This window comes from Scomber japonicus, chromosome 24 (genome assembly GCF_027409825.1).
Source record: "Scomber japonicus isolate fScoJap1 chromosome 24, fScoJap1.pri, whole genome shotgun sequence".
NCBI lineage: Eukaryota > Metazoa > Chordata > Actinopteri > Scombriformes > Scombridae > Scomber > Scomber japonicus.
The window spans coordinates 13,027,935-13,043,017 of record NC_070601.1 but is presented as its reverse complement, the minus strand read 5'-3'; the positions used below and the strand labels follow the sequence as shown (position 1 = coordinate 13,043,017).

Below are 15,083 nucleotides of genomic sequence, written 5' to 3'. Positions count from 1 at the left end.
CAACAAGACAATGAAGCATTCAGCGGATGCCAGTAAAATCAGTTTCCTTTAAACAGGAATTCCTGACCAGCCTACTGCCAACACTCAAGAATGTTATCCGTGTGACTTGGAAGTGGTCAAGTTCAAACAAGAAAGCAGGAAAGGGTGAGATTTCAGTCACGTATGCAAAGGGGCAATCCACCAATTTTACACATAAGATAACTCATTATGTGTTAGTACTACTCAGCCTGTAGAAACAGTTGTCTTCTTAATGTCTTCTGTGGCCTTAACCCCCCTCCCACAAAACTAATTCTGATGTCATAGTGATATCATCAGGGTTACCTCTGGTTGAGATTGATACTTTATAACAAACCCTATGTTACAAACAAAGGGCAGAATTTTGAAAGTGGGCATTTACCTGGAAATGAGGATTTAAAAAATAAAGCTATTGATTTGCATTATGGGAAATGTAGGAACCAGTGATTTTGGAACTTGACCCCCAAAATCAAGAACTCATCTGATGTCTTGGCCTCTGCTGCATCAATGTTGACCGTTCTTCTTTTAATACAACTCTTGTGTATGCTCCAAATGACTACATTTTATAGTACCCTTCAACAGCTAAAACCTATGAGCTATGAACTGACTTCATATACAAAGTAATCTAGGAAGATGAATAAAAGTCATATATGTTTTATCATGTCATTATGTGATAAATCATGTTTTACTACAAGTATATCCTCTATATGGTCTAACAGATGTAATGTATCCACCCTGATGAAGATAAAAGTTTTTAACACACTCTTTTCTCTGCCTAACAAAGCTTGAAGAATGTTTCTTGTCTACGAACAGTTTTCGTCTTCAAGGGTACCTGAAAGTTTCCTGGACTTATTGTGTTCTTTCATGTGTTTGACGGACTGTGAATTTAGTCGAAGAGATTAAGCGTACTGACAAAGGATTACAACTGATATACATGATGTTGCAACGTAGTGAAAGCGACTCAAGGGCAAGTGTAAGCAGGAGATGAAGTGAGGAAAAAATTCAGGAGAAGTCTTTCAAAAAGAACAGTTTCCTGGACTGGCTGATAAAGTGTTTACTCTTATACATTATTCTTTATTTTTCATCTTTTTGTTTATCCCTGTCAAGTTGCTCACCAAATTTCACAGAAGAGCTTCTTGTTAAAAAAGAAGTCTTGTTAATCAGTTTGGATGGAAACATTACTTTCATATAAAAGGCCTTTGATCGTCCCCACGCTGAGACTGACGTATCAGCTCTTTGATTTTCTTTTTTTAAACCAGGATGTAACTACTGTATAACTCAGCCAAATTTGCACACAAAAATATTCCCGGTTTACCTCCTGCTGAACAGCGGTGCAACGTTTGTCCTTTTCAGTTTGTCCTGAAGTGACACAGGGGTAACGTAAAGTAAAGTCGACTGCTCTTAAAGCCCAGTCCCTCAGGAAGGCTGTAGAAATGAACGCTGACCATTTTTTCCATAATGACAGAAAGCCTCAAAGGCACATCCACTGATGTACATGCACACATGCAAACACACACACACACACACACACACACAGTCATACACACTGGAATACTATTGATTACCAATACGGTTAACACTGATGGGGCAGTGAGGCCTCGTTATTGTTAAAAGCTACCTGTTTCAAATTCACACACAAAGACAGCTCTTACACACGAGCCTGCCTTTGAAAACAGCTTTGCCTCCAGGACATTTCCCTACTCACACTCTCCCTATGTGTGTGTGGGTTGTGTATATGTGTGTCTACCTCAGTGCTTCCTTTTGGAGCTTAGGTTTCAGGTAGCCGCTCGTCAGGGTCCCTGGAGGCCCTGCTATCAGATGCCTCCCGTCAGCCTGCTGTAACTAAAGCAGGCTGGTGTGTGTTTGTGTGTGTGTGTGTGTGTGTGTGTGTGTGTGTGTGTGTGTGTGTGTGTGTGATGAAGTCCTAATTAGAAGGTGAAATCACTACCCTGTAATCTTTTCACTCAGGAGAGCTGAGCTAAGATTTGTATGTGTGTTGGGCTTTATAAATGAAGGTTGCCTGCAGGTAACAAACACACACGCAAAAACACACACACACTTTTAAAAAAGCTATAATAGGTTGTGAATGAGATCAGGAGTAACTGATGACAAAGAACTGAGGCATTCACATTTTAACGTCTGTAAAAGTGATGCTAAAAAACACAATCATTTCTCGGCACTCTGGTGACTCATATTGTACATTTGTTTGAATAATTGAAGATATTATTGCATGATTGAGCTTTAGGTACAAAAATATCTTATGATTCAGACTCTGGATGGTTTGGTGGTGTTAAAATATATATATAAAAATATATATTTCTATACAAATTCTGTGAACACTTTAAGGGCAGATGGTTGTGGTGAAATCATGTGTAAATATGCAATATAGGACATAACTGTAAGTGCTTGGAGAGGAAGGAAAAAAAAAACTAAAAGGAAATGCACCAAAAAGCCTCTATAGGCAGCAGGATGTGTGTGATGTGTGTTTATTGTAGTCACTTGAGTGGCTGCGTGTGGGTGTAAAAGAGGAGAATAGACCACCGTAACCCTTCGAGGCAGTCGCCGCATAAAGCTTCATGGTCAGAGGACATTACTGGCAAAAAGCTCCCTGAAGCATCTCACACACACAGACAGACACACTCCAAACAGGTTGAAAGAAAAAAAAATCCCTGGCAAAGAGATCCAGAAGTGAGAAGAAGGTTTACACGTTGCATTTTTTAAAATCACTGTTGAAGCGCATCTCATCATTCATTGTGGATTTTCCTTTTTCCTTTGCCTTCTTGTAATGATATTATGTCAACTCCAATTCATAAAGCTGTCTCCATTGTCAGCAGACTGTGAAGTATAAAGAAGTTATGACTTTGTAATGCTAACCGGAGCAAAGACAGACTGATAATATTACAAGAAAGTTTCCCCCTCATGTCCTTGGCGGTTCAGCAAGCTGGGTGTCTGTATACATCTGTGCTGTACGCGGCTGTATGCATCACAGAGCACATGCAATATGCAATCTGCAACCAGGCAGCAGATCGATGGAGGCAGCCTTGTACAGGAGCACGTGCTTAGGGAGTTATAAAATAACTGCTTCAGCTGGAGAGCTTGATTGAAGCAGGAGAGAAGGAGGCAGAGGAGGAGGAGGTGAGTTTTATGACCTTGTAAATCAGAGGGAATTTGTAAACCCTGGCTCGCTGAGGAAACGGGAGAGGCGGCGGCTGCTTTCTGTCGGCGGAGGGACCGGTTGAGGGATGAGCGTCTTGGGGAAGGTACTGGCTGAGACACAGACCTCCGAGGCTCAGTAGAGATACACTGCTAACTCCCAACTGATGTCACTCATCTGTCTTTATAACTACTAACATTACAGCCCCCAACAATTTATGAGGAAGAAATTAGTAAGGTAATAAGTTGCAACATTTTCCTACTAATAAATGTCAGGTTTATTATGTGTTACCAGCTAATATACCAGAATAGGAATTCAATATATTTTATATGCAGTTCATGAAAACTTTTACATGTTTAGCTGTAAAAAAGCCTCAATTATACAAAACAAGACCAAGAGTCAATGGCCATGTTAGCATAAGAAGCTGTATTTGAGCTAACATGCTCACAATAACAATATTAGCCATGTTTAGCACACACTGTGGTAGATTAGTGTATTAGTATGCTACATTTGGTATAGAGCAGTTGAGGTTAATGGACATCTACTGGTCCAATTTTGATTTGATGATGATGCTAAGATGAAAAGTCAGGTGATTACCAAAGTTAGAGGGGATTCATGGTTTGGAAGTCATGTGCACAAAAAAATCACCACAATCTATCCAATAGTTATTGAAATATTTCAGTATCCATAGCAACATGCCTCTAAGCAAGGCTAAAAATATTCCTGATTGATGAAGAAAAACTGAAATCTCAACCAGTCCAAACAAAAGGCTCAAATGTTTTAAAGCCTGAAAAATGACATTAGACATTAGAACTATTATTATAATGAATGAATGTGACGTTAACCTTGACAAAAGAGTGTTCCTGTGTTACTGAGTGTTCTTGTGTTTACAGTCTTCCAACAATGACTCAACTTTATTTGCTGGATAAGTGGGATAAGGAGGCATAGTGGTTATGCTTATACTGGCATCAGCCATCATTTCCTGTTAATATGTAAAGACATATTCAAATCAACTGCTGACCGCTTAAAGGCGAGTATTCATGAGTTGGTTTACAGTGACACTCAGAGCTGAGGACAACACTATCAGCTCTCTGTACTTCATCTGTACTTTGACAGGTGAATAACAAGCGTGATATGTGTTTATTAAACTTTCTATAAGTTTGTGTAGCTGCAGAGCTCCAGAGCTGAGAGCGGATTGTGAAGTTTCAGTGCTTTATCTTGACAGGTAGCGGTGTCAAGACACTGGGGATGGAAATGATTCATCTTTCTTTACAGCTCAATTTAACTGTATATTTGATACAAACACTTCTCCCTTATATTCGTTCTTTATGATCTTTATTTAATAGGGAATTTATTTTATTTTGATGTTGTCATTCTTTGAGTGATTTGGTGCACAGGTCCTGAATAAAAAAGATTCAGAACAAAGCATGGTATGTGCAATACTGTATGAAACTGCAGTAATCTCAGGAGGAAAGAAGGGTTTTTGCCTCATCAGAGTGCAGACAGGTGCACTTGGTTTAACTTACTCGACCCTCAAACCGCCTCCGATATCAAACATCAAACGCACCTCAGATCATCTTCCTATCTGAAATCATTTCTGACAGACAGACTCCGGGGCCCCGAAACTGGAAGCTTGTCGGTAAGGACAACATTTTTTACTTCAGCCATTCTTCAAAGAAAGAGGAAAAATCCTTTTTCATGACACATGCGCGCTCACTCTTAGATACAAAGCTCATTATACACATATCTCTGCATGTGATGCCACAGTGCTGAGTCAGTCAAACATGTGATGCTAGTTCACGTTGAGTATTGGTGCTCCTGCAGTGTGTGACCTTTAGCCCCTGTCACGCCTGTCTTTATTATACATGCCAGTCATTGACAGTGAAGACATCTTTATCTTTATCTATCACATCATAGAGGGTGTGATAGAAAGCATCATGCAAATCCTGACCCAGTTTATGCAAACAGAAGAAGCTACAATACAATGTCATGGTAATTAGTGGTCTTTTTGTCTGAGCAGATAAGGAAACTGATGTGTTATTAGAGGTTTTCTTGCATGCTTATTTTTACTCTTCTTTGCTGTTTCTAAAATTTGGTGCATATTTCATGAGCTATTCTCAAAAAACACTACTTTTTAAAGACACCTTTTGTATACACTGCCTGCTGTTTTGCTATTACGTAATACGTTACTCAAAAAACATGGACATCTATTGTCTTAATATCTCAACCATTGTAGGATTAAGTGTTTTACAGCATCCATTCACTCCTATTAAGTCTAACTCAGCCATAAAGGTTGAGTTTCAAGCTTCCTCTTTAACGCCATATACTTAGAAATGAAGCATAGACAAATACACCATTACATCTACTATATGACTTATAAAGATAAAAAGACGCCTGGACTGACAGATTAATGTATGACAGATGTAGTTAGAAATAAACAGCTTAGCAGATGTACTGTAAAAGCCAATAGGCACTTTGACAGACACATTAGAAGTACCCAGTGGAACATGAGTGGTAAAATGGTATCCAGAAGTGCTTGGAGTGCAGTCAGGTGTTGTTATTTACTTCAATGCTCTGCTACGCCCCATTACACATAATAGTGTATAACCTATTGGAGTCTGGGTGCTGGCCAGAGCGTGTTTTTGTCTGTGGACACAAGCGGAGATGCTGTGCGATTGCTGACAAGTCTGTCCCTGCTTTGTCCATGTCGGCTCTGAGTGGAACACGCAGAGCACCGTGTGTGAACAAGCGTTGACTTGTAAGCACAGTGTGAGAAAAATAAAATTAAATCATATAAACGAGCAGCAGCAGCCATAGTATTACAGCCTGTCCTGTAGCAATGGAAACACGTCAAATGCTTCATTGGGTGCAATTAAACGCTTTGCACCTCGTATACAGAAGCTAATGGCACCGGGGGGGTGGGGGGGGAGCTTAACACTGTTTCCATACATCCCAACTGCTGTCAGTGGAGCATGCAAAGCTAAACAGGTGCCATCGAGAAGAGTCATTATTATTTTATGCCTAATTATCACAAAACTTGCGGGCTTGAAGGGTCGGGCTTCTTGTTTCCTATTTTCACTGCAACAGTAATGTTATTATTCTACATATTGTATCCCTACTGTAACTAATATACATGATTTCTCTGTTCATTACATTACTTTTCTGTTAACGTCCTCAAATTTGGCAGTTGCATCCTCTCTTCCCCTCATAAAGTCAATTACTGCTGCTGTGAATGACCACACAACCAATCAGTGTTGACGTTTAGAGGTCTTGTCTTCCTTTTGGTCAATAAAATCAAAGTCAATTACAGGTCATGAAGTCAAGATTCTTTAAACTTTATTTGCTGATTTTAAATCTTACACTTTAACTGAAGTTTTAGCTGTATTCTTTAAATGACACTCCAACTGCTTTCGGTGCTTATACTGTTTGAAGTGACAGCTTCACTGCTTTAATTTCATATTCTTTAACAGACTTCATCTTCTCAGATCTCCACCTTTAAAAAAAAAGGGCATCTTCTTTCAGTTTATACACTTGAAGTGGTAAATTCTTTTCAGATCTGACTCAAATGACCCATCCAGCTCAGTTTATTCCTTCTACTTACACACAAATGATATCTTGACTCCTTTAAGAGCTCAAAGTTCAACTGAATCTACAGTAGTTACACTTAAATCGACACTTTTCATTTTAACTGCCACTTTACCTTCTTTCAACATTCCCATGTTTTATGTACATTCCCTTCAAAGGACCGTTTCTACTTTGTAATATACTGCAGATGAACTGGAAGCATAATATCCAACTCTACGACTTACAAAATAAAATCTTCTGGAAATGTCTTGGGCCTAATTCAATGGAACGTTTCGTGACAGAAGGATTTAATAACCACAATAACATTTCCCCGCTCCGATCCACCTATTTCCTCCAATGTCAAATTCAGGTTTGCTCACTGGCACTCGTGCACTGTTTAATGGCACAAGAGATTGCAACACCAGATCAGACTAGCATGGTAAAATAAAAAAAATAAAAAGGGAAAACAAAGGAAGGGAGGTTTAATGTTCGACTCGCCTCGTGAAAAACAGGGATGAAGCACTCTGTTGTCTGTTTATGAGTCTGCAAGGGTAAGAGCATGGGATGGTTGGCCTTCCTGCTCTGCATATGCCAACTCTGTGTGTGTGTGTGTGTGTGTCCCTGTCGCCTCAGTGTAATTTGTCTTTCTCCAGCGTGTCCTCTGATCTGCTGCCAAGAGCCTGCAGCTCTCCCTTCTCTGTACATCCAACTCATCCTCACCTTTTCTCCGTGTTCCCTTCTGCCTCATCAAATGCTTTCTTATTCCCTTCAACGCGGCCGAAACAGGGACAGTGACCCCGTTTCATGCGGCATAAGAATCACCTAGCAAATATCCCTCTATAGCTTTTATTACATCCGATCAATTGGAGAAGAAATGTGGTGAAAAGACACCAGCTGCTTTGTGTGGTGTGTGTACGTATGGGAAAAAAAGACAGAGAAAGGGAAAGACAAGCAGTCGGTCTCGGCTCCCTCGCTCTGCCTTTCTGCTCCTCCGACTGGGGTTGCTATGGAAACGGCTCCCTCTGAGGTGGTCTGGCTATTTTATTTGGGGGTCTAACTATCGACGCTGCCTATTTAACAATAAGAAATAATTGCTTGCCACCCTGTTAGTTTAAACCCAGAGATGTACTCCAGGCTTCCAGAGAAGAAAATGAAGAATAATTTGATTTTAGTAGAAATTAAACGGTAAGAATGATCACAGTTTGAATCACCGCAAATTTTCAAGATCTGTTTTTGAACATTGGACACTCAGGAGAGTTTTCTGAGACCAAAAAATGGAGCTGTAAGTAGGAACGTGGCTCAAATTTCTGTATTTTCTACGCAAAATTGCAGCTTTTCACGTTTTTGCTTTAGTAATCTGTTTTTTTAATGAGTATCCTGAAGCTGTGTTGATTATCAGAAAACTCAGGTTAGCAGTAAACTGAGAATGCAAGGAATGACAACACTTAATAAATGCTGCTGCTGCTGCTCCTCGACAACCAATCCGTGTTCCTGAGATTTGTTTGCCAAACGCTGAGCGAAATTAAGGCAGTTAATCGCAAAATTAAGCACAACTTCGGCCCTGCAGCGGTGAAAATCTCCGCCTTGTGCTTCCCAAACATCTGCACGCTGTTAATTAGCTCACAGTCATTTATAATAGTAAGATTCCAGCCAAATAAACCTCATCAGACATTCAGTGTGTTTCATGATGGAGCGTGGCACCGCTGACAGAAACAAATTGAGTATCAGAAGGCGGAGACGTGTCTGAAAAGGTTACGATCTGTACGGTGTCAGCATGTGATTTTTTAAAAGATTTTTTTTGGCTATCATCTCTTTAATTAAATCTCCAGAGGCCACAGTTGTCCTGTCCTGCTGCCAGACTCCTAATGTCTAGTGCCAATAAGCCAAATAAGCAGAAAAGTGCACACACAAATACTGATGGAAATAGCCCAAATTTTGCATTTTTTTAACAGATGGAGATTTACAGATGACATATGTGTGCGACAGGCAATTAAAAAAAAAGTGCTGATTTTTCAAAAACGGCATGAAACTTTAATATCATACCGCAAGTTCACACCTTTCCATGTACAAAGCCTTTAAATTGATGAGCTAATTTTGTCAAGGGGGCAAAAGAAACTGCTTTGTTCTCATGAGAAACTCATTTGCACTACAAAGCATCTGGTGGGCATCTCTATAAATGTGCGGTGAAGGACTGGTGCACCGCTGTGGAAAATGTGTGTGAATGAGAGGGCGAGAAAGAGTGTGTGTGTGTGTGTGTGTGTATGTCTGGGTGATTACTCAGTCTGCTTCACACTCCGCACACCTGTGGGATGAGCGTGACCTGAGCACTTCTGCATACTGATGAGGCGCAGAGAGAGAGAGAGAGGGAGAGAGAGGCCTTTAAATAAGCTGTATTATATGAAAAGACTATGACTTACTTAACTCATATTAACCCCTTAACGGAATGGGAGCTAAAGGATTTAATAAATGGTTCAGGTAGTGTTTGCTACACTCCAGGTTTCAATGTCCACAATTCCTCCACACTATTATTATTTTACAGCCAAATTAAGAAATGAACAAAGACATGTGATAAGACTTATCTGGAAATATTGCATTTCACGGTGTTCACCAGCTGTCCTTATCTACCTTTAGTTTGATTTGTTTTTTTTAAAGAGCCTCCACATGACATGATATCATGTTGTTACAGAAGCTTTGGTTTGACACTGTGACAAAGACTGTAGAAAACTATTTAATCCTGCACATTAACCTTTCTCTAGACATCCTCAGATCATTAATTTCACAACTTTCATGCAGGAAAATCCGTTTTCTTAAAGTAGGTCCCGCTTTCCATTTTGAATAATGGATGTCTCATTTTGAAACGAAACCCCCTCAAATATGGAGGAAGATCGAAGGACGGCGCAATTTAAAAGGAAGAGGGAGGGAAATGGAGTAAGCCAGTCAGCTCGTTATCAGTCAGCCCCAAAATGGCCCTTTAATTAAAAGCAGGAGGTAATGAACACGCTTGGGAGTCTGATTAGCAGCTAATGCCCCTTGCTGTGAACTGATGGGCTCTCTCTGGTCTGCCCTTTTTGAAGCTAGACTGAATGGCGCGCTACTGTGTGCGCAGTGACTCGGTGCAAGAAGCCAAAAACTGTAGCAGCAGCACCGTGGATGCCTCTGGATTCAAAAAGTAACACCTTCAGAGATTTAAAGATTTAAAGATTTAAAGATTTAAAACAGAAAAGGTGGAATTGTATACAAAACACAACACTTCTGGTGCTGGTCCAGTTTGATCCCATTATTATTATAAGATCATATGGTAGATTGGAGGGATTTAATGGGTCATTGAAAGAGTGGTACCCAAAGAAGGATAATGAGAATTTAATTGCCACAAAAACTGTATGAAAAAGGCAAATATGAGTCTTAATAAATGCAGGTTATCATTTAAATGGCACGATTGTGGACATTTTAATTAACCTGAGACTTAAGGATAAGGATCTTCAGGAGTGGAATGATAAGGATGGAATAAATATAGTTGGTTTAAGGCAAATTGCTTTGTTTTTTTTTACTTTTTTTTTCTTAGCCCTGTGCAAAGAACTAATGTGTCTAAATTAAAGTGTGATGGTTACAATCATCTCACTTTAAAGTAATACAGATTCTTTATGTTTAACGGGAGATATATTTGAGAAGTTATGAGACAGAATATCAAGGATTTGTAAAAACTTGCTGAATTTGTTAAAATAATAACTTAAGTAACCACTGAATAAATTATTTAGTGTGCTTGTTTGCTCCAATATTTGTTTTTTATTTATTAACTGCTCTTCACTGTATTATATTGCCCATGTGTTGCTGTCACGCTTTATGTAAATAATTCCACCTCAAGGTCTATTTACTGGAGTAGCTGTTCTGCAGCTTTCAGTCATGACCTTCATCGACAGTTGTAAATGCAGATATTCAAATTCTTATTCAGAGCCCTCATTCATGCTGGCTTAACACTTGAGTATACAGTATGTTAACATGTGTCAAGGCTGCTGCGCCCTAAAGCTAAACAAAAAAAGGCAGGTTTATTCTGTTACCTGTATGAACTTTGTACCAGCAGGGAGAAAATGGGCATATGAGTGAATAATAAACACTCATCCAACACTTGAATTACACTGTTTAAGTGCAGAGAGTCTTGTTCTAGAAGTCTAGACACTCAGTTCCTATCTGCTCCAGTGGAACTTGTCTGATGCAGCTCCTGGGTGTGATTGTGTTTGAAGTGTCTGTAAATACAGCCTAAAAATCATTAGCAATTTAGTTTAAATGGAAAAGCTTGTATAGAATAGTATTGTATGAGCTCATTATCATATCTTTATGGCACAGCGTCTCCATGTGAGCACTACAGGCATGATACATGAACACTATTCTCTCTTGTAGCTTCTTTTATCTTCCCACTGAGTTACTCTGTCAGACATCTAAAGGGCTGGTGGGATCTGGAGCGACCCTCTCTGAAACATACATGGTGTCTGCTGAAAGCTCATCAAGACGCAGGCAGTAATCCAACCGTCCATGGCGTGCCAAACAATGTGCAAATCTCTTCAAGTCTCCGAGTGGTTTTTGTCTAGGATACAGTAATTCCTTGGTCTTCTGTGCCGCAGTGTGAGCATGCATTTGAATATATTAAAAAAAACTCCATGGAGAGAGGGTGATAAGCTGAATTTGAGCTCCTAAACCAGACTGTTATTAAGTTTCCTGTTAAAACCCAAGGTTGTTCAAAGAGTTTCACTGCGGAGCTCTCGGAGGGCTGAAAATGGGTTATCCTTGGTGCACTGGTGTTCTCTGGCATGCCAAGAGAAAACCTGTCACTTTCATCTTCAGAAGGAATACATATACATCTATATCTATGTGTGCATTTGTGTATGTCAGAAGTGTTTGAAAAGGTGCGAGACTGTGTGAGTACATTCAAAGATATATTTGCAGGGTTTTCTGTGCATTGTGTCTGACTCACAGTAGTCATAAAGATAATAAAGTACAGAGAACTGAACTTACCTTTTTCAAAAATGTCAATAACTAAACACACTGAATAATAAAACATACTCGTGTGTTATGATCCGAAAGATCTATCTACTGGGAGCAAGAAGTCTGATCAGGCTGCATCAAGGTGTCAAATGTACATATATCAGTGTGTGTAGTGTACAGTACAAATATGCACAGTGTGTTTACATAATGTCTCAGACTGTCTTGATCTTAGTACCTTCCAGAAGTTGTCAACCTTTCCGTAGACGAGCGACTGGTTCTGCCTCTTGATGTCATCGATGTGTTTGATGTCGCTGGCGTTGAGGTGCTGCTCCACAACAAAGCCCAGGAAACTGTTATCTGGTGTGTGAGCTGCAGCATGAAGAGAGAGGGGAAAAAAAATTTACCTGCATGCATGCAAACACACACTCACACACACGAATGTCATCGTCTGCCTCTAAAGGATTAAACAGGCTGGGTTACAGGCTTTCAAAAGGCCTTTTTTCCACCTAGGACGCATTCAATGAGGTTTACAGCAAGACAAAAGGAAAGGAAGACAGAAAGAGGGGATGACAAATGACCTCAGACACTGTTGGCCATTTTCCTCACCATAATATATGCATCAGGGAGGCAAAAAACAATAATGCCTGGGATAAATCTTACACACGCGTCTGCTTTTCAAAGTGAATGCTTCATTTAGATGAAACACATTTCAGCCTCGATGTTTAGCACATTTCATAATTCTAGAGAGAGACAGGAACAGTTGCACAACACAGCACGGCAGGCGCTCTGGGTTTTTTATTTTGCGAGCGTGTGTGTGTGTTTGTGTGTTCCCTCCGCTCCTTACTGCCCGGCGATGATTGGTTACTATGGCAACCACGAGACGAGCAGGTCAAGTATGAGAGCCTGACGCTGGTGGCGCTTTACCTCGTTGCCATCTGCCTCCCAAAACAAGTGTGAAGACACAGATAAGGGGGAATGTGGACGGAGCAGATTCAGCCTGAAACGACCGAGTCGGATCGTTTAAAGATGAAAAATTGAGTACAAGCAGACTGAGATGGAGACCTCGTCACCCCTCGCTCTACTCTCATGAAAGCGGGTGGTGGATCAAACAGGCTGTGAGGGCACATTTGTGGTTTGAGCCAAAGCCCCTGAAGGAGACGCTGTGGTCAGAGCTCTTTTTTTTTTTTTTTTTTTTAAACCACAGAGGCAAATTAAGGTCAGTCAGTCAGCGGAGAAGCGGATGAATTCACTTCAGTGTAGTAAATAACACGAGGTCTACTGAGAACAATTCAGCAAAGAATCTCGACACCGCACATTCAAATCTGAGCATTTAAGTCCCATTCATCTACTGAAGAATACCCTCTGGACTAATAGCACCTTGTGTAATAGGAAGGGATGAACCAATACGTTTAAAAGCTATCATGCCGGAGATAATGGCAGAAGCAATGACGTCATGTTAAAGTTCAACTATGCTGCAGTAGTTTCACAAGCGAGGTACGGGTGTGACATTTTCTCCCTCTCGACAAAATAAACCAGTGTTTGTATACTCTGCCAAAGGATATTTAGCCAGAGCCGAGAGAGACAAACATTTAAAAAAAAAAAAGAGGGGAACAAAAACCAGGAAATGTGCAGATTTAATGAGCACAACACCACACTGGGTAATTATTAAACAAAAGAGGTAAAAAAAAAAGTCTCATTTTTCCTACACCATTTGAAAAGATCATGACATTCACATAAAAAAAGTGCTGTTTCGTGCACTGTTGTGAGCATACTTGAGGTTTCCATCGCAGTAGTGGAATGTTGTTTTTGGATGCTTATCAAAGGTAACTCGGTGCGTCACAGTTTACACATCACACCGACACACTTTCTACTCGCCGTCTTCTTGACTAGACATGTTGAGTAAGATGTGTGCTGATAGAGAGTGCAGTATTTTCTTTGGGTGATGTGCCAGTCAGTAGAAAATGTAACACTATCATGGTGAAAGCTCTTGTTCACACTGCATGGGATTGTGTATCTGCTGGCTCCAGATCAGATTCTTCTGCACATCTAAAATCTATTGTATTCAGATGCTGTTCCTGTTCTGTATGTACCTGTTACAATGCACAGAGGGGCCTTTTGTTATGCTGTTATTTTACTGTGTGTAGTATGTGTGTGTGTGTGTGTGTGTGTGTGTGTGTGTGTGTGTGTGTGTGTGTGTGTGTTTGAAACAGAGCACGAGACTGTTATGAAGACATCACCTGCTCCCTGATGCTAACTGATAAATCAATGACATTAACTGTATGAATAGATTATTACACTGGTTTCCACATGCATTCAGCAAGTCACATCCCAAAATGATCAGATAGTCAGAAATTTGATAATGGTAATTATGTTAAAGGAGCATTCCACTCATCATGTGTCCTACTCAGCCTCGATAAAATAGTTGTATAACATGTTCTGTGTCTCTACAGGATCTTTGTCACGGTTCAGAAATTAACCCCGGTGATGTCATAGTGACGTCATCAGCGTTATGCCAGATTTGGCTTGACATTTCAACTTTTTGATGCATTATAAAATTGCGGTTGGCATTTGAGAGACGTGAGTGTTTACCACCCATGAGGCAGGGGTCTAAGGAAAGATGTTGATGAGTTGCATTATGGGAATTGTTGGCATTCAGGGTTTTTGGAGCATATCAGTGCAACAGAGTGAAAGTGGAGGGTAAAGAGCATCAAGCAAGTGTAAACTTCAGATGAATTACTTGTATTTCCATCTTTACTCTTAATTAAACATTTTTCATTTAAATTAATTAATATAATAAATTTAATTAATTAACAATAATCAAATTTAATTATTTCCTTTCTTAGTTCTATTGAGACATATGACTAATTTTAAAATATAAGCACGTTAGAGAAAAAGCATATATTCTGATAACTATAATTGCATGATATGAAATGAATATTTTCAGCATTATGTCTGTTAAATAGCCACCGAATCACTGAAATACTATTATTATTAATACTAACAGATGTTAATTAGAAAGCATGCACACTTTGGCATGACATTACTGACTGTTACATTGCCAATTAAAGGTGATGCTAATTTATTATGGATTTTTTTTTTTTTTTTGTAAAGAAAAAAAAAAGAATTAACTTATTTCCAGAGCATTATTTGACAAATACAGATGTGCCAGAACAGCAGCTTGGATGATTACAAATAACTGAAAGAGACGGGGGTGGTCCTCAGCAGTGGGAGGAGGCGACACTAACACTCATGTACCAAACTAACTGTGTAAACAGGACAGGCTGTTAATTAGTGTTCAGCCCTCTTGATGCGTTTGGCAACAGATGCCTCCTCTCCCACTAGTGCCGCCACTCAAAACGTCACTCAGCTTGCC

General features: G+C 39.8%; 1 protein-coding gene across 1 annotated transcript in view; it reads right to left on the bottom strand.

Annotated features, from left to right (window-relative positions):
• Window positions 1-15,083, bottom strand: part of mgat5 (alpha-1,6-mannosylglycoprotein 6-beta-N-acetylglucosaminyltransferase) — a 71,225-nt gene that overhangs the window by 9,862 nt on the left and 46,280 nt on the right. The window contains exon 10 of the mRNA XM_053314635.1: window positions 11,946-12,079. Coding sequence (XP_053170610.1) covers window positions 11,946-12,079 — 134 coding nt within the window. The remainder of the gene's footprint in view (window positions 1-11,945; window positions 12,080-15,083) is intronic.